Source organism: Eretmochelys imbricata, chromosome 3, assembly GCF_965152235.1.
Source record: "Eretmochelys imbricata isolate rEreImb1 chromosome 3, rEreImb1.hap1, whole genome shotgun sequence".
NCBI lineage: Eukaryota > Metazoa > Chordata > Testudines > Cheloniidae > Eretmochelys > Eretmochelys imbricata.
Genome location: NC_135574.1, coordinates 115,669,559 through 115,696,475, shown reverse-complemented (window position 1 = coordinate 115,696,475; position 26,917 = coordinate 115,669,559). Strand labels below are relative to the sequence as shown.

At 42.5% G+C, this 26,917-nt stretch overlaps 1 protein-coding gene across 1 annotated transcript in view; it reads left to right on the top strand.

Moving 5' to 3' along the window:
• The window catches only part of SYNE1 (spectrin repeat containing nuclear envelope protein 1), a 483,717-nt gene that overhangs the window by 54,106 nt on the left and 402,694 nt on the right, over positions 1 to 26,917 (top strand). The window contains exon 2 of the mRNA XM_077812159.1: positions 18,662 to 18,723. Coding sequence (XP_077668285.1) covers positions 18,662 to 18,723 — 62 coding nt within the window. The remainder of the gene's footprint in view (positions 1 to 18,661; positions 18,724 to 26,917) is intronic.

Here is a 26,917-nt window from a genome sequence, read left to right as displayed (position 1 = left end):
TGATCAGTGGGCGGAGCGGCCCCCTGCTCCCCCCCAGCTATGCTACCTCACCCCTAGGAGCCAGAGGGACCTGCCGGATGCTTCCTGGGAGCTGCCCCAGGTAAGCACCGCTGGGACTCCCCATCTTACCCCCCGGCAGGTCCCTCTGGCTCTTAGGGGTGGGGTGGGCACCCACTACGGTGGCCCACGAGACCCTCCTGCCCAGTTCTGAGGGCAGTCAGGGGACAGGGGAAGGGGGTGGATGGGGCAGGGATCCTGCGGGGGGGGGGGCGTCAAGGAACATGGGGGGTTGGACGAGGCAGGAGTCCCTGGGGGTGGGGGTGGGCAACGACCCCCTCATGGGGTGAGGAGGGAACTTGTTGTTAAGATTTTGGCAGCTCATCACTGGGGGCGACCCCCAAAAATAAAGACTCGATGAGGTTGGATCTCTTTGGACGTAAGGTTTATTTGTCTTCCAGCCTTAGCTGAGAGTGGCCAACCACCAAGCCCTCCTGCTGATAAGACTTCAATATGTGGCAAGCCATGGCCAAGTTCGAAGGGTCGCTCCCTGAGGCTTCCAAGAAGGAGTTCCGAGTGATCCTCGATGAGGGCACTACTGAGATGAGGGCAGCCCTCTAGGTGGCATCGGATGCTGCTGATGCTGCTGCCCGCCCCGGGCTTCCGCTATCTCCATGCGGCGAGTCTCTTGGCTGCTTCTGTCGGGTTGTCTAGTGAGTCATTGCTGGACCTGTCCTTTGGTGGAGGGGCCCTATTTGCGGAGCAAACAGACAGCAAGTTGCATGGTCTTAAGGACTCCCACACCACCCCGAAAACCCTGGGTCTCTAGGTCCCAGCCCTGGTGCGTAAGTGGTTCAAACCGCAGCAGCTTAAGGGCCGGGGAGCCAGCCTCGGCAGGACCAGCCCCATAAATGAGCCAAGGGTTAGAAGCGCCACCTGAGCCACCCACCTCCACCATCTGCGCAGTCGGGCTTGACCCATAATAAGCAGGGGGCCAAATGGTCGTTTTGAGGGTGTGCCTGAGGGCAACCTACCAGTCTATTCCCCGGATCCGTCTTTCCCAGTGTTCTCTGAGTGCCTTTCCCCTTTCCTCCCGGCATGGACCGCTATAACTTTGGACTACTGGGTCCTCAGCACAGTGGAACAGGGTTATACCCTCCAGTTCCTTTCTCCCCCACACTTCCTATCCGCCTTCCCCGTCCCTCTTCAGGCACCCCTCTCATGAGAGTTTCCTCACGCAGGAGGTAAAGGGGTTACTATAGCTGGATACGGTGGAAGAAGTTCCTCGTCAGTACAGGAACAAGGGGTTCTATTCCCAGTACTTTTTAATCGAAAAGGCCAAGGCAGTCTACGGCCCATCCTGGATCTGTGAGACCTCAACAAGTACCTACAGAAGCTAAAGTTCCACAAGGTCTCTCTGGCTTCTATTATCCCCTCCCTGCATCCAGGAGTCTGGTATGCTGCCCTCAATTTGAAGGACGCACACTTCCACATAACGATCTTTCAAGGACACAGACGCTTCCTCCAGTTTATGGTGGGACCACACCACTACCACTTTACGATCCTCCCATTCAGCCTGGTGACAGCACCGAGGGTGTTTACCAAGTACATGTTGGTGGTAGCGGCTTACCTCAGACTCCAGGGTATACAGATCTACCTGTACCTTGACGACTGGCTCATCAAGAGCAACTCCGGGTCTCAAGTCCGAAGGGATGTCATGGTGCTTCAAGCCACATGATGCTCTCTGGGCCTACTGGTGACTGACAAAAAGTCAACGTTAGTGATAGTGCAGAGGATAGAGTTCATTGGAGCGGTCCTCGACTCTACCTGTGCCAGAGCGTTCCTGCTGCCGGAAAGGTTCCACACGATGGCAAATCTCATCGCAGAACTCTCCGCGTTCCCCGCCATGGCCTGTCTGTGCCTGTTGGGCCACATGGCAGCGTGCACTTATGTGGTCCATTCCAGGCTCCATGCGGCCTCTGCAATGGCTGGCAATGGTCTATTCCCAGTCCTGAGACCCCCTGAAGAAGATCGTTCCCATTCCCCAGGCGATACTTACCTCACTGCAATGGTGTACCGATCGCAGGACAGTCCTGGAAGGGGTTTCGTTTGACAGCCCTCCTCACTCCATTGAGTTGGAGTCAGACACCTCAAACCTCGGCTGTGGGGCACATCTCGGCAACCTCCAGACACAGGGAATGTGGTCCCTGGAGGAGGCATGGTTACACATAAATGTCAAAGAGCTCCAAGCAGTCCGGCTGGCATGAGGAGTCTTCTTACCCCACTTGTCGGGCAAGGTGGTGTGAGTCCTGACGGACAACACAGCCTCAATGTTCTACATCAACAGGCAAGGGGGAGCGCGCTTGTTGGCTCTCTGTCAGGAGGCATGTTGTCTGTGGGACTTCTGCATCAGCCACGAAATCCACCTGGAAGCTTGTCACATTCCCGGCATCAGGAATATGCTGGCAGACCAGCTCAGCAGGGACTTCTCCTCTCACTACGAGTGGTTGCTCCATCCAGAGGTAGCCTGCATCATCTTCCAAAGGTTGGGAATTCCCCAAGTGGACTTGTTCGCTACCAGACAGAACACAAAATGCCACCAGTTTTGTTCTCGACAGGTCTGAGCAAGGACCCCCTCTCCGATGCCTCCTCTCATGGTCAGGGAGTCTGATGTACGCATTCCCTCTGATTCCACTCATAAGCAGGACCCTAGCAAAGATCAAGAGAGACCAGGCACAGATTATCATGATTGCCCCAGCATAGCCTCACCAGCATTGATTTGGCATGCTCATGAGCCTGTCAGCGGCTCCTTCCTGGCCCCTGCCCAACTGACTGGACCTGCTGTTGCAGGACCACGGTCAGCTCTTGCACCCCAACCTCGGGTCCCTCCACCTCTCGGCATGGATGCTGCATTGCTGAACCTGGAGGAACGGACCTGTTCAGAAGGAGTCCAACAGGTACTCCCGGAAAGTAGGAAGCCCTCAACTAGACTGACTTACCTGGCCAAGGGGATGAGGTTTTTCCCGCTCAAGTGGATGAGGTTTTTCCTGCTGGACATCCAAACGAGGCATCTCTCCCTCATGTTCCTCCATACAGGCTGTCATGGACTACCTGTTCATTTGAGGAACCAGGGCCTGGCACATGTTTCCATTAGAATGCATCTTGCAGCCATCTCCGCTTTTTACCCGCTGATCCAAGGACAGACGTTGTTCTCCCATGACATGACGGTCAGATTCTTGGGATTCCCGCAAGTGCTGGCTTCTGTCCTGCAGTGGTCCTTTCTAGGCTCATTGGGCCCTTCCCCATCTGTCATGGAAGGTTGCGTTCCTTGTGGTGGTGATGCCAGCGAGACTCAGAACTGCAGTACACAGTATCTGCTGCAAAGATAAGGTTCAGTTGCAGCCCCACCTGGCCTTCCTGCCAAAGGTGGTCTCCATCTTCCATATGAACCAAGACATCTTCCTCCTGGTGTTCTGTCCCAAACCGCACAAGACCAGTGAAGAGAGGCATTTTCATGCCCTGGACGTCCAGAGGGCCTGGGCTTTTTACTTAGAACGTACCAAGCCTTTCCGTAAATCGCTACAGTGGATAGGATGAAGGGTCACACGGTGTCCTTGAAGAGGATTTCCAATTGGACCACCGCATGCATACAGACCTGTTACGACTTGGCGGGGGGTTCCACTGCTGCCAATTGTCAGAACCCACTCGATGAGAGCTCAGGCGTCTTTGGCGGCCTTCCAGGCACACATCCCTATCCAGGATGTCTGTAGAGCTGCAATGTGGTGCTCAGTCCACACATTTACTGCTCGTTATGCCATCACTCAGCAGGCTGGCGACAACACCGGGTTCGGCAGAGCTGTGTTGCAATCTACATGTCTGTGGACTCCTGCCCACCTCCAGGGGTATTGCTTTGGAGTCACCTTATATGGAATGGACATGAGCAAGGACTCAAAGAAGAAAAGATAGTTACCTTTTCCATAACTGGTGTTCTTCGAAATGCGTTGCTCATGTCCATTCCATGACCTGCCCTCCTTCCCCACTGTCGGAGTTGCTGACAAGAAGGGAGCTGGAGGTGCCCTTTATACCACACCATGTGGGTGCCACTCCAGAGGGCGCCAGAGCTGGTCCCCTATGGATATTGCTGTGGGAAAAACTTCTGGCACCCATGCATGTGGCAAACACACACCCCTAATATGGAATGGACATGAGCAACACATCTTGAAGAACACCAGTTATGGGAAAGGTAACTGTCTTTTCATTTTAGATTTTTCTTTGTGTGTGTAAAGACTGCCTGCGATAGCAGAGAACATAATAGCCTGTACCATAGAAGTTGTTAATATGTTAATTTTTTGCAACTTCATTTCCAGGTAAAAGAAATAGAGGACTTCATTACCCATTGGTGTAAATTGGTGCAGCTTTGTTGAAGTCAATGGAGCTGTGACAGTTTACACCAATAGAATTTATTCCAGAGTTTTCAGAAAAAAATAAACTTGTTCCTTGTGATCCTAGAGTGTGTTCATATATGCAGCTTGGAGAATCCAGGGAATTTACAGGCCAAAGGCATGAAAATCCTCGGTAGACATTAAACAATAATATGGCTACACTTGCAGCATATTGGCTTTCAAACAAAATTTTCATCAGTGAGATTCCCAGGCTTCATTTTACGTTATAAAACAGATTGTAAGTTCTCCACAATACCTTTAACTCTGGATTTCCATGTTTTCCAATGTGTACTTTTGCAAAAGATGAACCTTAACTTAGAATTACCATGTTTTATAGATGTTGTGTTTTGGGGTTTCTGGCATTTGCGTACAGATACAAATGTACAAACTTAATTCCCCATACTGCCTTTTATCCTTTACTTAGTTCTACCAACTTTCGCTCCCCTGGATTGAGGATCCGGAGCATATATTTTACCCCCGGGTAGTATTTTTTATGATAATGTTATTTTATGGTTTTCCCTTGCTTTGTGGATCTGTAATGTGATGTGAGATGTTCAGGATGGACACAGAGAAATAAACAATTCTTGGAAAACCAGTCATTGTAGGATATTTAATCATAGTGGTCCTTCTCTGCTTGCCTTGTTCAAGCTGAGTAGTACGTTATTTAGTGAGCAGTCTCATTGATTTCCCCCTTGGGACTACTCACTGAGTAAGATACTTCTCAGCCTAAGTAAGAGTAGCAGAATTGGGACAATTATTATTTAGTAGATGAATTTTAAAAATATTTAACATAGTAGCATGTTATTTAGAAAATTAATTTCGTTTGGAGCCCTGTTCTGAATGGCTGTAAATAATCATTTGCTACAGTTGAAGGTTTTTTTTAATCAACTGATATTCTTTTGTGTTACTGTGTTGTAATAATGATTTCTCAAAGGAGTGAATTCTTTCACATGGTTGTGGCTTCACTATACTACAGTCCATGCTCCAAAGAGCTTGCAAGCTAAGGCCCTCATCTAGCAAACACTTAGGCACGTGCATAACTTTACACACACGGTTAATCCATTGAAGTCAGTGGGATAGCCCACATGCATAAAGTTACATATGTTCTTAAGTGTTGGTAGGATCAAGGTTCAAGAAACTCTTCTGATTACTTTGGGCAAGATTGTGAATCCCTTGCTCACATTGGTAAGCAGTTACTCATAGCAGTAGTCCCACTGACTTCAAAAGGATTTCATGTGCAAATAAATGATTCATAATTTAGCCCTCAGAGCACATTCAAAAAACTAACTTCTCATACTCCTCCTGCATCCAGAAGAACTGTATTCCTTCCTCTGGGTACACGTTAATGGAACATCATGCCTCTATTATGTTGTAATATTGCAATGTGTTCTCAAGAGAAGAACTTTGGAAGTCATCCAGACTATCCACGGAGTAAGTAAAAAGCATTGTACATTGTTTAAATTATAAGTTAAATGAGTTTTGAACATACAGTAGTTTTCGTTGGAAAGATAATCTGCTTGAAGTGATACCGTGACATTATGATTTTAGTGAGTTCTCTTTTACTTTCTGATAAGAATAAGCCCTTTTAAATAATACTTTTCATTTCATTTAATTTTGGCCACTTTATTATAAAAATCACTGAGATTTGATTACAGAAAATGTCTCTTTTTAGAACAGACATGTTTTTCTATTAGTGCAAGAATAGGTAATATACACTGTTGTTTTCAACAAAATATTTAAAAGTGCATGTAATTATTATAACATTATCTAGATATATTTTGGTAGTTATTAAAATGAAAAATCAGAAGCAAAATAGAAACCCTTTATAACTCTGACATGGAATTCGTTTCTAAAGTGGTTCTTTTTTGATTAAAGCTAAAATGTTAGAAAAATTGTTTTTCACATATTACCCAAGCAAAATATTTATTTAGACAATATAAAGTGTTTGCAAATATTTTATTATTTTATTAGATCTAAATGTTGCTTTGTTTGCTGTTTTGAGATTACTCTTAATGATCCCTTTTTCTCCTCTATGGAGCCGCCTTAATATATCATACGTTATTTTTATAACTTTTTGGGGATGTTTATTCTGAAGTAGAGATTCTTCCTGGGGATTCCATTGCCACCAGAAATGTAGAAATACTAAGCAATATGCTAACAGAACAATAGTTTTTCTTTCTCTTGTCTTCATTACTGATAGCCTGTGCCTGGAATGCTTTTTTCACTGACAAACTTTGGTACTGTATGTTTCTAAGATTCTTCTTCTATTCTTGTTTGTCCAAAATAATATTTGTAGTAGTGTAATACTGTTTAAATAGGAAATTTATAAAAATCACATTTTTCCTACCTTCGTCCCAAAGTTGTATGAAAATCTCTTGGCATTTGTGCAATAGTTGGAGTCGGAGGAGCAGTGAAGCTGGTGGGGCGTCAGAGGACAAGAAAAAAGGATAATGATGGAAATGCCTATAAGTGGGGTTGCTATAGCAATGCCTGGAGGATAATTCTGCTGGGCTGCTGAGAGGTTTCCTTGGTAAAGGCCTGTGTTTCATTTAGCTTCTGATTCTGATTGAATTAGGGCATCTCCAAAATACAGAAGTCAATATAACTGGTGAAACATGACTGAAAATAAAATAAAGACTATGTATTATTTTATTTATTTAGGGATTCTCCTTCCCCCAATGTCCCATACGGAAATGATGATATTTGTTTAATGGTGTTTAAAAGAAAAATGGTATTTTGTGTCCTGGTCTAAGAATGAACACTCGCAGTATTTTCATATGGTAGTTATCAGTACTAGTCACTGAAAATGATTATGGGTCAGTGAGTATTTCTATGACTTCAGTGGGAATACTGACATGAGGAAAGATGGAAATGTCTGCAGGATCCTATAGACCTTATTCAAGCAAAACTCCCATTTGAATCCATATGAATATTGCTTGAATAAGGACTGCAAGAATGGGCACTGAATATGAGTGTGGTGTTATCACTGTGAGCTAGCTTCGTATCAGTGGAGAAAAACTGGTGCCTTTTTGACATAGATTTGGTAGCAGTCTCATAAGGTTAAGATGTAACCACTATGCTGACAAGTTTTCATTTTTGAGATAGATGTATATTGTAAGGAATGTGCAGAGATGTGAGGCTTAGGGTGAAATCCTGACTTCATTGAAATCAATGTTAAAACTCACATTGACTTCATTGAAGGCAGGATTTTACCTTTAATACTCAGGTATTCATGGCAGCCCAAAGAGAAGTCTCAAAATCTGTTAGTCACACTCCTTAAGGGTTCATGTCTTTTTAACCCTCTCTTCTTTCATTCTGACATTAAAAAGTATTTGATTATTTTCTTGTTAATAAAATAAAATAAAATAAAATAAAGCTTCGAACCAGCTCCAGTAAGCCTTCCCTTTCTGGTATCTAGGGCAGTCAACTCATAACGACCATCAGTACATCAGTACCATTACAAGGAGTAATGGTCTCAAGTTGCAGTGGGGGAGGTTTAGGTTGGATATTAGGAAAAACTTTTTCACTAGGAGGGTGGTGAAACACTGGAATGCGTTACCTAGGGAGGTGGTAGAATCTCCTTCCTTAGAAGTTTTTAAGGTCAGGCTTGACAAAGCCCTGGCTGGGATGATTTAATTGGGGATTGGTCCTGCTTTGAGCAGGGGGTTGGACTAGATGACCTCCTAAGGTCCCTTCCAACCCTGATATTCTATGATTCTATGATTCTCCTGTGGTCTATTAACACACTGTCAAGGGTTTCATATCCTGTGTTGGACCTTGTAACTTGGAAATCATGTTCTGGAGTGCGGGATATTTTGGACCCTGAAGTGTCAGTTTGGCTGATGTAAAAATCCCTTGTTCCTGAGCGATTAGGAGTTTGTTGTGATGAAAACAACTCTACTTCAGGCTGGATAGCACTACTTTGGTTATGATTATTCAAGGTTTTCAATACAAATCTCTATTTTCAGTTCAGAAAAAAGAAGTGTCTCCTGTAGAAACCTGCATGGACCTCGGAGGGAGTGTAGCACATGAAACATCTTTTCTTTGCTGTTCCTTACTTCTAGAATGCTCACCGTAACCTCGAGTGGCAAGCAATTTCCTGCTCCTCTTCAAAACATGCTTCCTCAGTGAAGCCTCCCAGTGTTAATTCACTACCGAAAGAAATGCTATTATCAAGGCTTAAAGTGGGCTAGGTCACCTATGGTTAATGTCCCAGCCAAAACAAATGGAAAGCTCTGAGGTGTCTCTGGGTTTGGGGTGAGAGTTGTGCTGGCGAAGAGGGTACTGCATGGCTGAATCTAATGCAATGCTTTCTGACTGGGAAACAGAAAGTGCAGTATCAACCATCCCCAGGGGAGTATTTTCCTGATCATTTCAGGAAATGCTGCTGTTCTCAATGCTGCCATAATAGGTATTTAGGACACAGGCACAAATGTACCAGGAATGGATTGCACATACATTTGAGGCTGGAAATAAATCATCTTGGTCTAATTTGGATTTTGCTCTGATTTTAGAACTCTTGGAGTTAGCAATACTGCATTTTCCCATTTATTGGCAACACCCCAGACTCTGCTGCAGATGCAGACATGCTACACACCCCGGTCAGCAAAATCAGATCATTTTCACATTTGCATCCGCTCTGCTGTTGCTGACTAGTATTACAACTACTTCTCTGCATGTTGCAAAGGAAGCTAAGGAAAAGGGCGCTCATAGATCAGACAGACTTCTCTGAGACAGCATTATGACCGTGGCTGGCCTGTGTCAGCTAACTTGGGCTTGTGGGGCTCAGGATACAGGGCATTTTAATTGCAGTGTAAACATTCGGGCTCAGGCTGAAGCCTGGGTTCTTGGATCCTCCTCCCTTGCTGAATAATTTGTTCCACCTTGTATTTATCTATGACACTCAGAGTATGTTTCTTAGCCCTAAAGAAGAACCTCAGTGTAAGCTGGAAAGTTTGTCTCTCTCACCAACAGAAGTTGGTTCAATAGAAGATACTACCTCACCCACCTTGTCTCTTTGATCATCACCCATTGGCATTTATTGGCTTCCTTTCTGGCAGTCTCAACAGAGAGGCTTGGAGTTAGATGGGTATTGAAAATGAAGTACCTTGTCACCCCGAGAGACGATCCATCTAGGTCAGGGTGGAGGCATGCGGAGGCAGAAGCTTGTGCTGCTTCTGCTGTACCCGGTCTGTGAATAAAGCAATTAGGCTACTAGGGCTGCCAATCTGGCACCTTTCACAAGCACTAAATTCACTTCAAATAATCACCTCAATTGTTGATTATACTGATTTTAGCTAATAACCAGCTTTAGATTAGTGCCTTGAAAGGCAGATTAAATGCATGTAAATCTCTTGAAAACTATAGCAATGATTTTGCAATAGGAGGTTGTTTTCATTTGCAACTTTACTCACTTCATTGAGAATAGTATGAAGGAAGGTAATATAATCCACACAGGTCAAACAATTCTCTGTGCAATATCAGGATTTCAGAGTGGAGAAAGCCTCAGGTCACCACACTGAAATGAGGATTGTTGTCTACTGATGGTCGTTATGAGTTGACTGCCCTAGATACCAGAAAGGGAAGGCTTACTGGAGCTGATTCGAAGCTTTATTTTATTTTATTTTATTCTATTAACAAGAAAATAATCAAATACTTTTTAATGTCAGAATGAAAGAAGAGAGGGTTAAAAAGAAAAAAATACATATACATCCCAATGAATACAGGCTAGGACAATAATCATTTAGCAGAAACAGAGGGGAGAATGAACACATGCATTTAAATCCCCAAGGAGATTAAGACAAAGGTTAATAAAGGTAATAAGAAGAATAAAAGAGCTGCTGTTCACAGGGGAAATGCTGTAGGGATGAAATGCAATTATAATCCGTGTATGGGGCTAAATATGCTCCTGTGCTACCAATAGTGGAGAACAAAATGTAGCAGACCCAGGCAGGCATGCTGCAGAAGTGGGGGACAGCTGGTTCTATAGTGTGTACCTCTCCACCTGCAACCGTTCGGAAACCCATGTGTGAGTATGCTGCAGGGACTGGCATCCACAGATGGGAACAAGGGGGACAGGTTGTAGAGAAGTCACTGTCTGTAGCATCATCCCAAACCCTCAACCCCATGTATATTTTCACCATAAATTAATGTTGATTCTCTTTGCATTAATTTATGTGGGTTCTCTCACAGATCAGGGAACCCTCCCAGGGGATTGTGGCAGCAGCAGTTGGTGGCACAATGAGAACACAACTCCTGAAGGTGCTGCCATGAATCTGGGCCAGGAGATAGTACAGACGCACTGGGCTTCTGTACAGATGGCGCTGGCTTCCACTGATCTCCTGAAATCTGTGTGTTCCAAGTAGCAACCCCCATTCCAGATCCATGGAGTAGCGGCGGGGAGGCAAATCAGGCTCCCAGAAAGTGCCATCAGTGCGTCCAAACTAATTTGTTCCTCCTCTCTAAATGAGAATAAACTGAACCAGGGAGGATAGGCTGTTAGTTTGTAAATGTAAATAAGTGCATTTCCAACTCATTTTTCTGTTACATATCCTCAGTGTAAGTGAACAATTATTGTGAAGCTAGCAGTAAGTTTACTTCTTGAAAAAACTTGCAGGCACATAGTCCAGAATCTCTTTCAATATCATTTTACCCAGTTTTCTTCTTTTGTGCTGACCTCTGCAACAGTTTACACCAGAAAGTGATTTTGACATTGCTGTAGTTTTCTTGGGAAAGTCTGTTGTATATTAATCCTTTGGTATCCTTATAGAACTGTAAATATGGCACGTTGGCAGGCACAATAAGCTCTCTTGTTATGTGTGAGAGGGAGCTGCTGGCAAGTTGTTCTTCATGAGAACTCCTAGATTTTTGAATTTATTCCTCACCTTGGTCAGAAATAGCCCAAATATGTCAACTGTGCAGGCACGCTGCAAGCCTGTCTGTTGTTGTGGGATTTTGAGGAGGGTAAGAGTATAGGATGATTGGAACAGAATTTGAGGCAGAATGTCCTATTGATTCATTTATTTTTAATACTTGACTATACCTGGATTTGTTAAGGGGTAAAGCTGATTTGGGTGATTGACTAATTTCGTACATGATTTTAAGAGATGGCAGGGCTCCTAGAGCTTTGGATGGGCATCTTTTCTGTTTTAGAAATGGGAAAAAAATAAAATATTTATAGCATGCCGGCAGTAACCACAACTGCCCTTGTCCTAATCAAGCCAACAACCATCTACTGCATATAAAAACAGATGATATACTGTACTTTTACTTTTCTGTCTCCTCAACCATGTCCACCACTTGGAGAAGGTTTCACACTCTCAAGATAACAGACAGACCAGGTCTCAGAGCCAGGACACTAACTGACCACTAAAGCCTGATAAAATGTCTTCAGTTTTTTCCCTTCACCACAAAAAAAAAAAAAAAAAAAGGGCGGGGGGTGGGAGCAAAATCCATGTGAATACATAGAGTATCTCAAAAATATTGCCTCTCCCAACATCAGTGCATGCACACTCTTGAATTTCAGTGGCTTCTGTTTTGCTGTTGGTGTTGAATCTCTTTTCATCTACCTTCATTTTCTTCCACTGTTCTCCTATTCCCCATCATTTATTTCTGTCCTGATTGAAGCAGACAGGGTAGGCTTAGCAAGTTACAAAGCATACACTGGTTTTAGCATTGCTATCATTTTCCTTTTTGTTGTGAAAGAGGCATAGTTCTAGCACAGGCCTGTAAAAAAAAATATTTAAACATACAAAAAATACAGTTAAGTCTTTCCTGGTTCCCCTTTGTCCAGTAAGTCTGAATGGGGTAATTCATGTACTCAGAGGAGCAGATGTGCAATAACTACTATGTAAGCTTAGAACATTGCTACCTTTTATAAGAGTCCACATTGTTGCTTTGACTTGGCAAGCCTTTGTACAGCTGCTTTAAATTAAAATTGACTTAATGGAGATGGAAATTGCCATATAACATTGCTCACTTAAAACTTTACAGTGCCAATGCCAAACTACTGACCAAAGGAACTTTCCTTGAGCAGTGCCATTCACATCTCTGTATGCCGACTGTTACATGTTCTCAGATGACATCTTGACATGCTGTAGCTGATTTGGCACTCTTCTGTGCAATTATGGCTCTCTTGACACTATTCCTAGCAGCTCTGAAATCCCCCTGGAAAGTAAAAAGGAAAGCAGGTTAATGAGAAACTCTTTATAGTTTTTAAGACTAAATTACAAAAAAATTGAGATTTTGTGGGGAAAAGTAAGCGCTGGAACACCTTTTTGTTTCATCAGAGCAAACAATCTGTATGGTAGCCTAAGAAGCTATCAAAAGATATATTTTAGTGGCGCAGCTCTATAATTTAATAGTACACATTGTACAATGGAGCTGTGTTGCTTTGCATAAACTTTAGCAGAAACATTGTGTGGACAATGTTGTAGGATCAGTGCTGCCAACCATTTCAAGTATAGATATAGTTAGGCGCCTAGCTGTCATTAATTTTCAGTGGGAATTAGGCACCTATCTGCCATTTGGGCCTTTGAAAATCTCTCCATTATCTGCTAAATATCTCATAGTATTATTCAGTTAGCCTAAGTCTACACTCCATGTTCAAGACTAAAGGGAGTTTTGCCTGCATGAGAAGTGTAAAGTAGGGGCCATGCTGCTTAAAATAAAATAATAATAATTGATAACTGAATGGCTTTGTCCACAGATCATGTTACTCTTGAAGATTTCTGCAACATATCTGCAAATGTCTAAAAATAGAAAATTATTTTTGTTCATCTTTCATAGCATCTTATCCATTGTTATTGTAAACAAAAATAGCCAGTTACTATTGTCTTTGCTTATTTTTGAGCTGCCTGAAAAAGTCATTTGTTAGAGATGCATTAGGGAAAAAAAAGACTTGTAAAAATATGTAAACACTTCAAGTCAAATAAAAAGAAAGGTATTCTATAAAAATTCCAGGCCCAAATTCTTTTAGCCACATCTGCATAAATTCATGGGGCTTACACAGGCATAACTGCAGGCAGAATTTGAACCTCCAAATTTAATTTATTAAAGTGAATTTAAAAAGCTGTACAAGTAAGATACATTACATAAGACAGCACACACAAAGTGGATAAATTTTTCCCTCTTCAAAATTATATGCTATTCTATTGCTAGAATAAACAGAATGTGCATCACATTTACATGTTCTCCAGATCTTATTGGTCATAACTATATTTATTTTAGTACAGCAAAACAAAGTCTATTTCAAACCTACACACCTCAGATTCTTTGCTGTATGGACTAGGAAATACTGCATATTTTCACATTTTTCAGCATGTAGAATGCTTCCTCAAATACACTACAAAATTCTGTGCATCACTAGATATATTTCATATTCACTATATAATAGTTCAAATACATTATTAAAAACTAACTGGCATATATGTCTTTTCAGGTTCATTACTCATTATCTCTTCCAGTTCAGTACTTCAGATACAAGCTGAAGAACATCCATGTCTAAACATACAGTGTGATAAGATGAATCCAAGTGGTTGTTTTTAAAAGCTACATACATATTTTCATGTCAAGCAGTAACAAAATATTTTATTCAGTGTTTTTGTGCTTGCTGTACGTTACATTACTATCAAAGTTCTGGTGAGAAATTTGAATTGCTTTTTACAGCCACACAGCCTGCTGCTTTAGGTTCTCAGCATTACCACTTGGGTTGTCCCAATTCCTGGATAAATTATTCAGGCTCTTGACATCACAGATTTCCACTATCCGATTGGCTGGGGCTTACAAAATAGAATCTTTCCTCAGGAAAACAGTTAGGAGGAATGATGGCAGTGAGACCAGCAGGGTTGTTATTCAGAAGAAAGCTGGCTTTGTCGGGTAATATGAAAAAATACGTGAAAGATGCTATAAAAAACCTGCATTAATGTGATCCCACTTTAAATGGGAAACGGTGGAGGGATTTATGCAAGAAGCATGCATTTTTGGTGAAGGAAATAATGTGATCTTTGCTGAAAAATTACCTCTTAGCTCAAGTCTAAATAACAGAGGCTTACTATATAAGATGCAAAAGTAGCAGCAGCAGCAACAGCAGCAATGGCTCGTTACAAAGATGCTAGTGGCAAAAAGGTTACGTCGTTAAATTTGGTGACCGGATTCTTTCAATACCAACTGGGTAAGTGGTGCAATTTGAAGCACTGACAACGCTTGCAAGTGGGGGAAGCAATGGCATACAGTGTGTAAAAATTGTAAAATGTTTGTGTCTTGTGTTCTTGGAGAAATGTGAGATCTAAGGAGAATTCAGATTATCTTAACAAATGGAAAGAACTGCTCTCCTCTCTATGGAAATTGTAAAAAGTACATGCTAAATTCCCATGGTATTTGTAAAAATCAAACCACTTTTCTATTTTACTTGTGTCTTGGATCTCTAAATGGTGTAATTCAGTCTATTTATTTTACACTTCTAAAGAATAAGTACTAAAAAATAGGAAACTATTGAAAATAATTATTTTAGAGATGGTAAGGTATATGAGTCAACAGATTTTGCTTTGGGATGGGTCACATTAAAGAATATTTCTCTTATCTGATGATCTAAACTGGCTATGCCTACCATAGGTCAGCTGCTAGTAGCTAGGAGTTCAGAGCAGGTGTTTCACCTGATTTTCAGTATGTTGTCAGAAGGGCAGTCAATAAACTCTGTGGGTGTTCTGCCTAGGAGGGAGCAGGCCAGAATTGATTATTTTTCCCTTTTGTTTTATTTCTTCGATCTGAAAGTTGAATTCTAATTGCCCAGTTCTCATATCTGGTCTGATACACTATTGATTTAAATTGATTTACTCCTAATAAACATGGATGTGAATGAAATAACAATCAGGGATTAATTTTGCTCCCTGGGTACACGGACTAAAAGACCCTTGGCATGGCCACAGCTGGCTTGGGCTTGCTGGACTCGGGCTGTGCAGCTAGAAATCTCTGTGCTGATGGTTGGGCTGGAGTCCGAGCTCTGGGATCCTCCAGCCTCCCAGAGCTCAGGCTCCAGCCTGAGCCTGCACATCTACATAGCGATTTTTCCATCCCACAGGTCAAGACCCATGATCCTGAGTAAGCTGACCTGGGCCAGTCATGGGGTTTTTATCCCTGTGTAGACGTAACCTCTGTGTCTCAGTCCCAAATTCCTATTCAGGTTGAAGTGTACCTTTCTCTGCAAGTAGTTCTACTAAAATTAATGAGGTTACTTACATGAGCAAATGCTCATCGGTTCCGAGTTTGGCCTTTATGACTTACTGCACATCACACATGAAATACCCTGTTTACATTGGTTACCAAAATAAACACTCCTGAATATAGTCTTGTTGCACACGTAACTGAAAATGATTTATTTTGTTTTCATCTACGATCATTTTTATATTCGTTATAGTCAGTTAGATTTGAAATATTTTATCGTAACAATTTTACTATTGCACATCAATATTCCTTTTTCTAAATTATACAGATTTACAAATTATATATAATTTCATAACTGCAACTCTGTGTCTTGGCAGGTGCAGTTGTTGCTGTTTAAAAATTCATTCAATTTTGAGAGGTCCCCTGTCAGTCTGAATGACATTCCTTATACCTATATAAAGGGAAATACTAGTGGAACCAATAGAATCTCTAAAAACTGAGTGAACTTAACAAGGGAAAACTGGGTCAGACTCACCAACCATAAAAAAGATTAACAAAATTAAGAGTGCAAAAGTAATTTGCAAGTTTCAAATTATTTCCCCAGTTCAGTTCATAGCTCCAATAATGTACAGTAGAGGATAAATACTATAATTATAAAAAGTTCACCATTTTTATTCATGGTGAACACATCTCACTAGTATATGTAATGCCATTTTATCAATGTATTTCCCCCTCTTTTACTGTCCTTCCTTGTGTATATGCTAACCGGCGGGGGGGGGGGGGGGGGGCAAACTTTTTGGCCTGAGAGCCACATCTGGGTGGGGAAATTACTTGCAGGGCCATGAATATAGGGCTGGGGCAGGGGGTTGGAGTGCGGGAGGGAGTGCGGTAGGGGGTGTGGTGTGCAGGAAGGGACTCAGGGCAAGCGGTTGGGGCAGGGGAGGGGTACGGAGTGTACAAGGGGGCTCAGGGAAAGGGATTGGGGTGCAGGGAGGGGTACAGAGTGCGGGGGGGCTCAGGGCAGGCGGTTGGGGTGCAGGAGGGGTTCAGGGTGCTGCAGGGGGCTCAGGGCAGGGAGTTGGGGTGCAGGAGGGGTGTGGGGTACGGCAGGGGGTTGGGGTGCAGGCAGGGGTTTGGGCTCCAGCCTGGCACCGCTTACCCGGAGCGGCTCCGGGGTGGCAGCGGTGCGCACCGGGGCCAGGCAGGCTCCCTGTCTGCCCGCCCTGGCCCCGGCCCTGCACCGCTCCGGGAAGCGGCCGGCACCACATCTCTGCGGCCCCTGTGGGGGGGGGCGGATGGGACAGAGAGCTGCATGTGCTGCCCTCGCCTGTGGGTACCTCTCCCGAAGTTCCCATTGGCTGGGAATGGGGAACCGCAGCCAATGGGAGCTTCTGGGAAGGTACCCACAGGTGAGAGTTGCACGCGGAGCTCTCTGCCCACCCACCCCCAGGGGCCTCAGGGACGTGGTGCCTGCCAGTTCCTGGAGCGGCGTGGGGCCTGCCAGGCCCAGGGGTGGCAATCCCGAGGGCCGGATCCAAAGCCGTGAGGGGTCAGATCCAGCCCACGGGCCGTAGTTTGCCCACACCTGTGCTAACCATTTAAAATATCTGTCCTGCTATTTGTAAAAAAAAAAAAACCCTTCATACTGTGACAGTCTATACTATTACTCACCACTTTGACAAGATTATGCTAAATTTTGTACAAAGTATTCCTCGTGATGTATCGTTTGAAAACTCACAGTCTGCTGAGCATTATTGTCCTGATAAAATATGTGGATCGACGTTGTATGTAAAGTTATACATTTTTCCTTTATAACGTTGCTGTAACACATTCCAGAGTTCGAAAGGCAGTGGTGCTGGGACGGTGGGCATAGTAGTAGTATTGTCAGAGTACTTGGTAGTATGACCACAATGAAAATAGAAATGAGGCGGCATTTTATGAATAATGTTATTTAACGCTTTTCATCTCTAAATCTCAAAGCACATTAGAAAGGTGATTAAACATTATTTCCTACCATTTTTACAGATCAAGAGAGCTCACATGACTTTTTCAAGGTCACACCACAAGTCAGTAGCAGAGGCAGGAATAGAATCCAGGTTTCTGGGCTTTAGACCTGTGTCATCTGGTGAACCGTAGTGCATCCTTGTAGAAAGAAAGAAAGAACTTCAGCTAGCATTGAATTTTCTGTAGTGTAGGGTAAGAGCAATGTTCAAAACTATTCAGTGGTGATAAAAAAATCACATTATTGGTGAAACAGGTAGTTCTTTAAAAAAAACCCTATTAACTTTATGCATTTGATCCCAGTGGTATAAAATTCTTTCCTGTGCCAAAATTCACTCACCACAAGAGAAGGGGTGGACCTTCAGGGAGCCAGTTATGGTTCTCTGATTCTCTCCTTTTTACAGCTGTAACCCCAGCATAGGTTACAACAGTTAGTTCAGAAACTGTTTTCAGCTGTATCAGCTGGCAGCAACCTGCAAGGGACCAGTTGAGAATTGGCAGAGCTCATTGTAATGTCAGACATGCTCCTTAGGCCAGTGCAAAGAGCAAGAGTGCTGTAGAAACTGGATATGCCAGCAGCTCCTGCTTGCTAGGGTGCATTGTCAGCTGGTCAGATATTGGCAGTGTCCCAAAAAGTTAGGCTTCTAAATCCATAGTTGTTCACCTAAATAAGTGGTCTGATTTTCAGAGATGCAAAATACAGTGGAGGTTGTGAGTGTTCAGCACCTTGAAAAATCAGGCCACTTTTTTCAGTGCCTAAACACGGTTTTAGGAGTCTAACTTAAGCACTTCGATTTGTACTCTCTCCCAAAACACAAAGAAAGTATGATACTTAAACATTGCTGTGAAGCACTGCTAATAAACAACTGTCGGGACATTACTGGGAGAATATACAATTTTTTGTTACAGAGGAATTACAGGCAAAATTAACAGGATTTACAAGAAAAAGTGACATTTGTGGAGCTGTTGCATGATATGTAATGAACATTGTTCCCCCCATCATGTAACTCCCCAGTGAGCTTTAGCAATGTCTAATCACATTGGTTCCATTTTTTTTTCAGATGAGCAAGAGGCAGTGCAAAAGAGGACTTTCACAAAATGGATCAACACTCATCTGGCCAAGGTAATAAACATGTTGTAATGATCCTTTTTTTAACTCAAATCCTGCTCCTCTGCAGATAACTAGGCACTGAAGGGTGTAAGGCAATGGAACCTCTACTAGGCACTGAAGGGTGTAAGGCAATGGAACCTCTGCAGTTCTGCTGATCAGGATAGAAGTAGGTTGCGGAGACCCCTCAAAAGGGGATCCATATTATCTGTATGTTTAGAGATTTAATCTGTTTCAAGATGTCAAGGTTCCTTCTCCACTCTGAACGCTAGGGTACAGATGTGGGGACCTGCATGAAAACCTCCTTAGCTTACTTTTACCAGCTTAGGTTAAAACTTCCCCAAGGTACAAACTATTTTACCTTTTGCCCTTGGACTTTCGCTGCCACCACCAAACGTCTAACCGGTATATTATTAGGAAAGAGTCCGTTTGGAAACGTCTTTCCCCCCCAAAATCCTCCCAAAGTTAGCCCCCCTTCCTGGGGAAGGTTTGATAAAAATCCTCACCAATTTGCATATGTGACCACAGACCCAAACCCTTGGATCTTAAGAACAATAAAAAAAGCATTCAGACTATTAAAAGAAGAATTTTAATAGAAGAAATTAAAAAGAATCACCTTTGTAAAATCAGGATGGTAAATACCTGACAGGGTAATTAGATTCAAAACATAGAGAATCCCTCTACGCAAAACCTTAAGTTACAAAAAGACACAAAAACAGGAATATCCATTCCATTCAGCACAGCTTATTTTCTCAGCCATTTAAAGAAATCAGAATCTAACGCATATCTAGCTAGATTACTTACTAAGTTCTAAGACTCCATTCCTGTTCTGTCCCTGGCAAAAACATCACACAGACAGAGAGAGAGGCTTTGTTTTTCCCTCCTCCCAGCTTTTGAAAGTATCTTGTCTCCTCATTGGTCATTTTGGTCAGGTGCCAGCGAGGTTATCCTAGCTTCTTAACCCTTTACAGGTGAAAGGGTTTTTCCTCTGGTCAGGAGGGATTTTAAAGGTGTTTACCCTTCCCTTTATATTTATGACATAAGATGACAATGGTTTTGGGAGCTGTGGCATGGCCAGTAGGATCACAGCTGCTCAGCTTCACTGGCCAAAACCCCTTGCCCCGGAAAAACGGGTAGCACAGCGGCTGCTACTACAGTCAGGAGGAAATACTGTGTGACTGCCTTGTACAAAGCAGGACATTGTGCAAACTGAGCTGTGTTGGTTCTGTCACTCAAAGTATAGTAGGATAAAGCTTGACCCAGCTGCCCCTTAGGTGTTCAGCTTCATAGGGTACATCTACACAGCAAAGAAAAATCCGCGGCTGGCAAGTGCTTTTACTTTTTCTTTAATTAAAATTCTTCTTTTAAGAACCTGATTGCTTTTTCATTGTTCTTAAGATCCAAGGGTTTGGGTCTGTGTTCACCTCTGCAAATTGATGAGGATTTTTTATCAAGCCTTCCCCAGGAAAGGGGGTGTAGGGCTTGGGGGAATTTTGGGGGGAAAGACATTTCCAATTGGGCTCTTTCCCTGTCATATTTGTTAGACGCTTGGTGGTGGCAGCAATAAATTCCAGGGACAAAAGATAAAATAGTTTGTATCTTGGGGAAGTTTTAACCTAAGCTGGTAAAAATATGCATAGGGGGTTTTTCATGCAGGTCCCCACATCTGTACCCTAAAGTTCAGAGTGGGGAAGGAACCTTGACAGGTCAGGAAACTTTCTTGATAATGGACCTATAATAAGTACTTAAATTTAAAATAAACATTGATTGCTATTCATAGGTGAAAATGATTTTGATTTGCGGTTTATCAAGAAAATAGAAACAACAACACGCTGTGAAATAAAATGTTTTTATTTCCTTTCTTCTAAGAAATCACACATCATTTTAGGTATTCTGGCATCAAGTGAATACATTTAATAACTGATTAGAAACATTTTATAGCAAGTCCCAGATGATTTCTAGGACAGAAATATTTTTACAGAGATTTGTGTGCTCTATTCAAACTGTAAATGCTGAGCTTTAAAGTGCTGGACAATGAAAATATGATAAAGATCTTGTTATGAGTAAAGCTAACTTTTGTGATCATCTGCATTCAACAAGTACTGTATGCAGAAATCTATTTTTCTGTTTAAAGTGAATTTAGTACCAGTTAAAGGTGTTGTACTTTCCGCCCTACAGTCTGATGTCCTCTGTCCCAGAAAGAACAGCTCTTGCCTTAGGATGAAATGGTAGTTCAGCCTCCATACCAATTCATTTTGTGACCTCTGCTGCGACCTTTTGAGAGGAGACTCAAAGAGCTTGCTTTGTTTTGCCCAATCAAATGAAGGCTGAGGGGATATATGACTGCTTCCTTTAAATACATCAAAAGGGGTAAACACCAGGGAAGGAGAGGGATTATTTAAATTAAGCGCCAATGTTGCCACAAGAACAAATGGATATAAACTGGTCATCAACAAGTTTATGCTTGAAATTATATGTAGGTTTCTAACCATTGGAGGAGTGAAGTTCTGGAACAGCCTTCTAAGGGTAGCAGTGGGGGCAAAAAACCTAACTAGCTTCAAGATTGAGCTTGATAAGTTTATGGAGGGGATGGTATATTGAGACTGCCTACAATGGCATGTGGACCCTCTGTGACTGCTACAGCAAATATCCCCAGCTGCTGGAGATGGGACACTAGACGGGTAGAGCTCTGAGTTACTGCAGAGAATTCTTTCCCAGGTGTCTGGCTGGTGGGGTTTTCCAACATGCTCAGGGTCTAAGTGATTGCCATATTTGGGGTCAGGAAGGAATTTTTCCCCCAGCTCAGACTGCCAGAGTCCCTGGGGTTTTTCACCTTTCTCTGCAGCATGTGGCATGGGTCACTTTCAGGTTTACACTAGATTAAATGGTGGATCCTCTGTAATTTGATTTGAGGACTTCAGAAACTTAGCCAAAGGTTATGGGTCGATTACAGGAGTGGTTGGGCAATGTTCTTGGCCGGCAGTGTGCAGGAGGTCAGACTAGATGATCATGATGGTCCCTTCTGGCCTTAAAGTCTATAAGTCTATGAGACCTGCAACAAGATGCCTATTATGATATGGTCACTAAGAACTGGACTGATATTTTCAACCTATTCCACATTGCTCACCAAACAGCCATTACATGGTAATGACTTTCTGACACTATCAGCATGGCTCAGAATCAAACTTGGGATCCAAAGATAGAAGTCTTTGTTTTCTATTACCAGTCCCCAGGCAGGTGTGTCCAGAAGCCTGGTTGTATGTTCTTGATCATAGTAAGGTCCATAGTTCTGTAACAATAGGTCTTCAGCTTGCCTGTAAATTGGAGAGCAGCATCCCTTCCACTAAAAGATACCCTAGTTTCATTCTGCCTCCTCAGCTGCAGGCAGAGTTTATGCCTAGGTCCAGTGGCTCATCCCTTTTGGCTGAGGGGAGGGTCCTTTAGATATGGGTGGGGCCAAACCCGCCCATCCCCAGCGCCTCAATAGGTGCAGGCAGGGTTCACTAAAACACTCCTGTACGATGAATGAAGAGAGACATGTCCCTGTTTTTCAGAAAAATAAACTGCCCTCATCTATATTGTTAGCTGTGCTTCAGGGCTGCATTGGGCTTAGAGGACTTCAATTTTAGTCTCCCCTTTATTTTATTTCTCTGCTGAGGTACTGCAGCAGCTGAAACCTTTGGATTCTCATGGAGTGGCAGGCAAAGCCAAGGAGAATAGGAGAGAGAGAAGTTTTCAACCCCCCAAATTATATGGTGGCAGTAAAAAAGGGACAGACAACACCCCAAATTTCTTATTTCATTGGGGCAGTAGGAAGAGGGGAGAAGAAGGTGACAACAGAGAGAGAGGGATGGAGAGAAGGATTTTAGACAACTCCTCCCTCCCCAAAATCTTACAAAAGACTGAAAATGATGCAAAATTCATGTATAGGAAAAACACCAAAAAACATTGCCAGAAAGAGGGTATGGCCAGGCCAAGTATGTAATGTGCTGCTTCTGCTCCACTTGGGAGCATCCTTGGGAGCATACACCATAATTTTAAAACATGGAAGTGGTATCACTTCCTGATTGCTCTTGGAGTGAATGCCGCTTGGGGCCAGGCTGGTTCAGGGGTGTATAATTTATCTTTGCTATGTTCAGAGACTAGTCCTGTAGTGTTACTGTACGTTTAATTGGTTTGCTTCTTATTGCTCTCAATAAATGCCTGCATAGCATTTTCATGATACATTAGGTTGATATCTTCTGCCTTTTTTTGGATGTATACTTCAAACTTTCACCATAACTGATTTCTGCCTTTTATCCTGGGTTATAAGAAACGGATAGCTCTGCTGATTCAGAAAAGTTGCTTAGGGCTAGTTCCTTTTTAATAAAAACAACAAAGAGTCTGGTGGCACCTTAAAGACTAACAGATTTATTTGGGCATAAGCTTTTGTTGGTAAAAAACCTACTTCTTCAAATTCATGGAGCTAGTGAGGAACAGTGAGGGTAATTAACCAAGAGTTGTGGTAGATTCTCCATCACTAGTAATTTTTAAATCAAGATTGGATGTTTTTCTAAAACATGTGCTCTAATTCAAAAAGGAATTAATTCAGAGAAGTCCTATTTTATGCAGGAGGTCAGATGAGATGATCACAGTGGTCCCTTCTGGCCTTAGAATCTGTGAAGTTACACCTGTGTAAAACAGGTCTGAGAAGAGAATCAGGCTCTGCAAGTGTTGTACTCATAGCATGAGAATGACCCAGAAGCATTAAACAATGATTAAACATTGATACATAATTCCCTACCTGACATTTTTAATTTATTTTTTAAAGTTAGTTATTTTAATTACTTATCCTACACTGATTTTTTTTTGTGGGCCAAATTCTGGCTCAGTTACCAATCCAGAGGAAACGCTTTGAGTTCAGCCCTTGTTTTGCAGATTTCAAAATTAACACTAACTTGTGAAATAAATTATTGTTAGGACTTCATTGTAAATATTCCTTCCTGTTTTCTCTGCATCTATCCTAAAGTTCCATTACGTTTTGGATGATGGGTTTTTTTTGGAAGAAGCATTTATAACTAGTGTCCTATCTGCTCTTCATGCACATTTGGTAAAAATAGGGCTTTGTGTTGTGTTCCTCACCAAAATTTCCCCTCTTCTCCATCTTGTGTAGCAAACAATGCTACACAAATACCTCTCCCGTCTGCCCCCACATAGGTGACACCCTTGTTCACCACACAGGTGTCTGAATTACAGTGGAGAGGTGGTTTCTGTGTAAAATGCTCATCGACTGTATGACACCAGACTGATCCTCCCCTCTCACTTCTTGGACATGGGCCGTAGTGCAGGGGGAAAATATGTGAAAGTTAATGTTTGCTCTTCAAATGTGAGAGGGGTGAAAAATGTTACAGAGGATGGCAAGTCCCTAGGTTTGCCCTTTTGCATTTCTTCCCCACCAAAGAGTCAGATGAAAAGCCTTATATAAACCTAGGATATTATTTCTTTATTTTATCATCCTATTGCTATAATCCTTTGGTACCAGCTGATTAGTTTGGTTCTCCTTTGCTGCATGATGCATAGAGATGCAATGTGCCATCACTTGGGGCCAGATTGTATCCTTTATATGCATTTTATTATTGCTATTGATATTGTTGCTATTGTTATTATTTATAATTATTATTGTTATTACACCATGGTCCTGCTGTGTCAGGCATTGTATAAGCGTACTAAAGAGACCATCCTTACCCTACCAAGCATGTGTTCCATTTACTTTACTGGGACATGAATGTTTCCAGGGTAGAATTTAGATTTTAGGATTTTCCATGACCTCTGTTTTAATGGTTATTATACCATCTTTTGGAGAAGAATTAAAATCTGTAATTGAGTGAGGGCCTTGGGAAGATTTTTAGTTTTTAGTGAGGATAATCTCTTTTTATCAGATTTCTCCTTTGCTGCTCCTTTCTTCTACTATAGTAAAGAACTTGTTCTGTCTCTCGTGATGGATACATATTCAGAGCAAAGCAGTTACTCTCAGACTAGGGGAAAATTGGTCAGTCAGTAAACGCCTAGTGATTGCCATGAAGCTGAGTGAACTAGGAAAATTCTCAAAGGACCTAGATTCCACTCTTTAGTCATATACTTTTTTACCCTTCTGCCCCTGTTCTCTTATGACACCCACCCAAGTAATGAAGTATAAGTGCATGGCATGTAAGATTTTCATACCCTGTCTCTGAGGAATCCTAGATTTGCTAGAAAATGTGCCCACTAACCGATTGTGTTCAGACATTTTTAAAAAATACATTTTGTTTTGAATGTTGGGCCCAATCTTGAGCTCCTTGCATAGTTTTTATTCAGCCCCTTTCATAAATTCCAAAGCCAGAAAGGACCATTGTGATAATCTAGTCTGACTTCCTGTGTAGCACAGGCCATAGAACTCCCCCAAAATAATTCCTAGAGCAGATCTTTTAGAAAAACATCCAATCTTGATTTAAAAATTGTCAGTGATGGAGAATACACTACGACTCTTGGTAAATTGTTCCAGTGGTTAAAACTGTATAGCTTATTTCTAGTTTGAATTTGTCTAACTTCAACTTCCAGCCGTTGGATTGTGGATCTCTTGTTTCAGTGAAAAACTTGCCCGAGAAAGGACTGAATGAAAATTGAGTATGGACCACAGGATATGGCCTATTGTTCCTTTGTACCCTGAAGAGTGGAAGAGAAGAGAGCAAACAGCTTGCAGAGAAAGATAATTAAGAAAGACAAATCTGTGTTTCTTTCAGTTCATAAATGTGAGCTCTGAAGGACCATGGGTACAATTAGCTTTAACAAGTTAAGTTATGTGTGTGTATTCAGCACAATTCCAAATTTATGCATGCATGTTTTGAGAAAAACATGAAGTCTTTAATCAGGGCTCCATGTCATTCTCCCATGGAAAAACCAATGGGAGGAGAAAAATGAGTTAAAATATCTGTGACTTTGACACCATGGATATCTGGAGAAATTCTTTCCCCACATGAGGGGGTTGCCAGCTCTGTGGCATGTTTCCAAACTGCATAGGATGATGACAAATTCAGGAGTCATTCCTGCGGACATCATAGAACCTCTATGCAGAGGGCCTGCCTCACCATGCCGCTCTATGGGTACTCATTTCTCTCTCCCCTGGCGGTGTGTTTTCCAAAAGGGTAAGTATTGAATATCCCCGTGTGTCTGTGTTGTAGAAATCACAAACCAGTCACTGCAGAAGTTTGATTTTAGCAGCATTAATCCTAGTGCATTTTTCACACCAAACATAATGGAATCCCAAGGAGACCAAGATATCAACCTCAGCCTGGACCAGTCCACACAAGATGTCCACTTCCTAGACACTACAGTGCAAATAAGCAAGGGTCACATAAACACCACCCTATACCGGAAACCTACTGACCACTATACTTACCTACATGCCTCCAGCTTTCATCTAGACCACATCACACGATCCATTGTCTACAGCCAAGCTCTAAGATACAACCGCATTTGCTCTGATCCCTCAGATAGAGACAAACACCTACAAAATCTCTAGCAAACATTCTTAAAACTGCAATACCCACCTGATGAAGTGAAGAAACAGATTGACAGAGCCAGAAGGATACCCAGAAGTCACCTACTACAAGACAGGCCCAACAAAGAAAGTAACAGAACGCCACTAGCCGTCACCTACAGCCGCAACTAAAACCTCTCCAGCGCATCAACAAGGACTACACCTGTCCTGAAGGATGATCCCTCACTCTCACAGACCTTGGGAGACAGGCCACTCCTCACTTACAGACGGCCCCCCACCCTGAAGCAAATACTCACCAGCAACCACACACCACACAACAAAAACACCAACCCAGGAACCAAACCCTGCAACAAACCGCGGTGCCAACTCTGTCCACATATCTATTCAAGGGACACCATCATAGGACCTAACCACATCAGCCACACCATCAAGGGCTCGTTCACCTGCACATCTACCAATGTGATATATGCCATCATGTGCCAGCAATGCCCTTCTGCCATGTACATTGGCCAAACTGGACAGTCTCTACGCAAAAGAATAAATGGACACAAATCTGACATCAGGAATCATAACATTCAAAAACCAGTAGGAGAACATTTTAATCTCTTTGGTCTCTCAATAACAGACCTAAAAGTGGCAATTCTTCAACAAAAAAACTTCAAAAACAGACTCCAACTTGAAGCTGCAGAACTG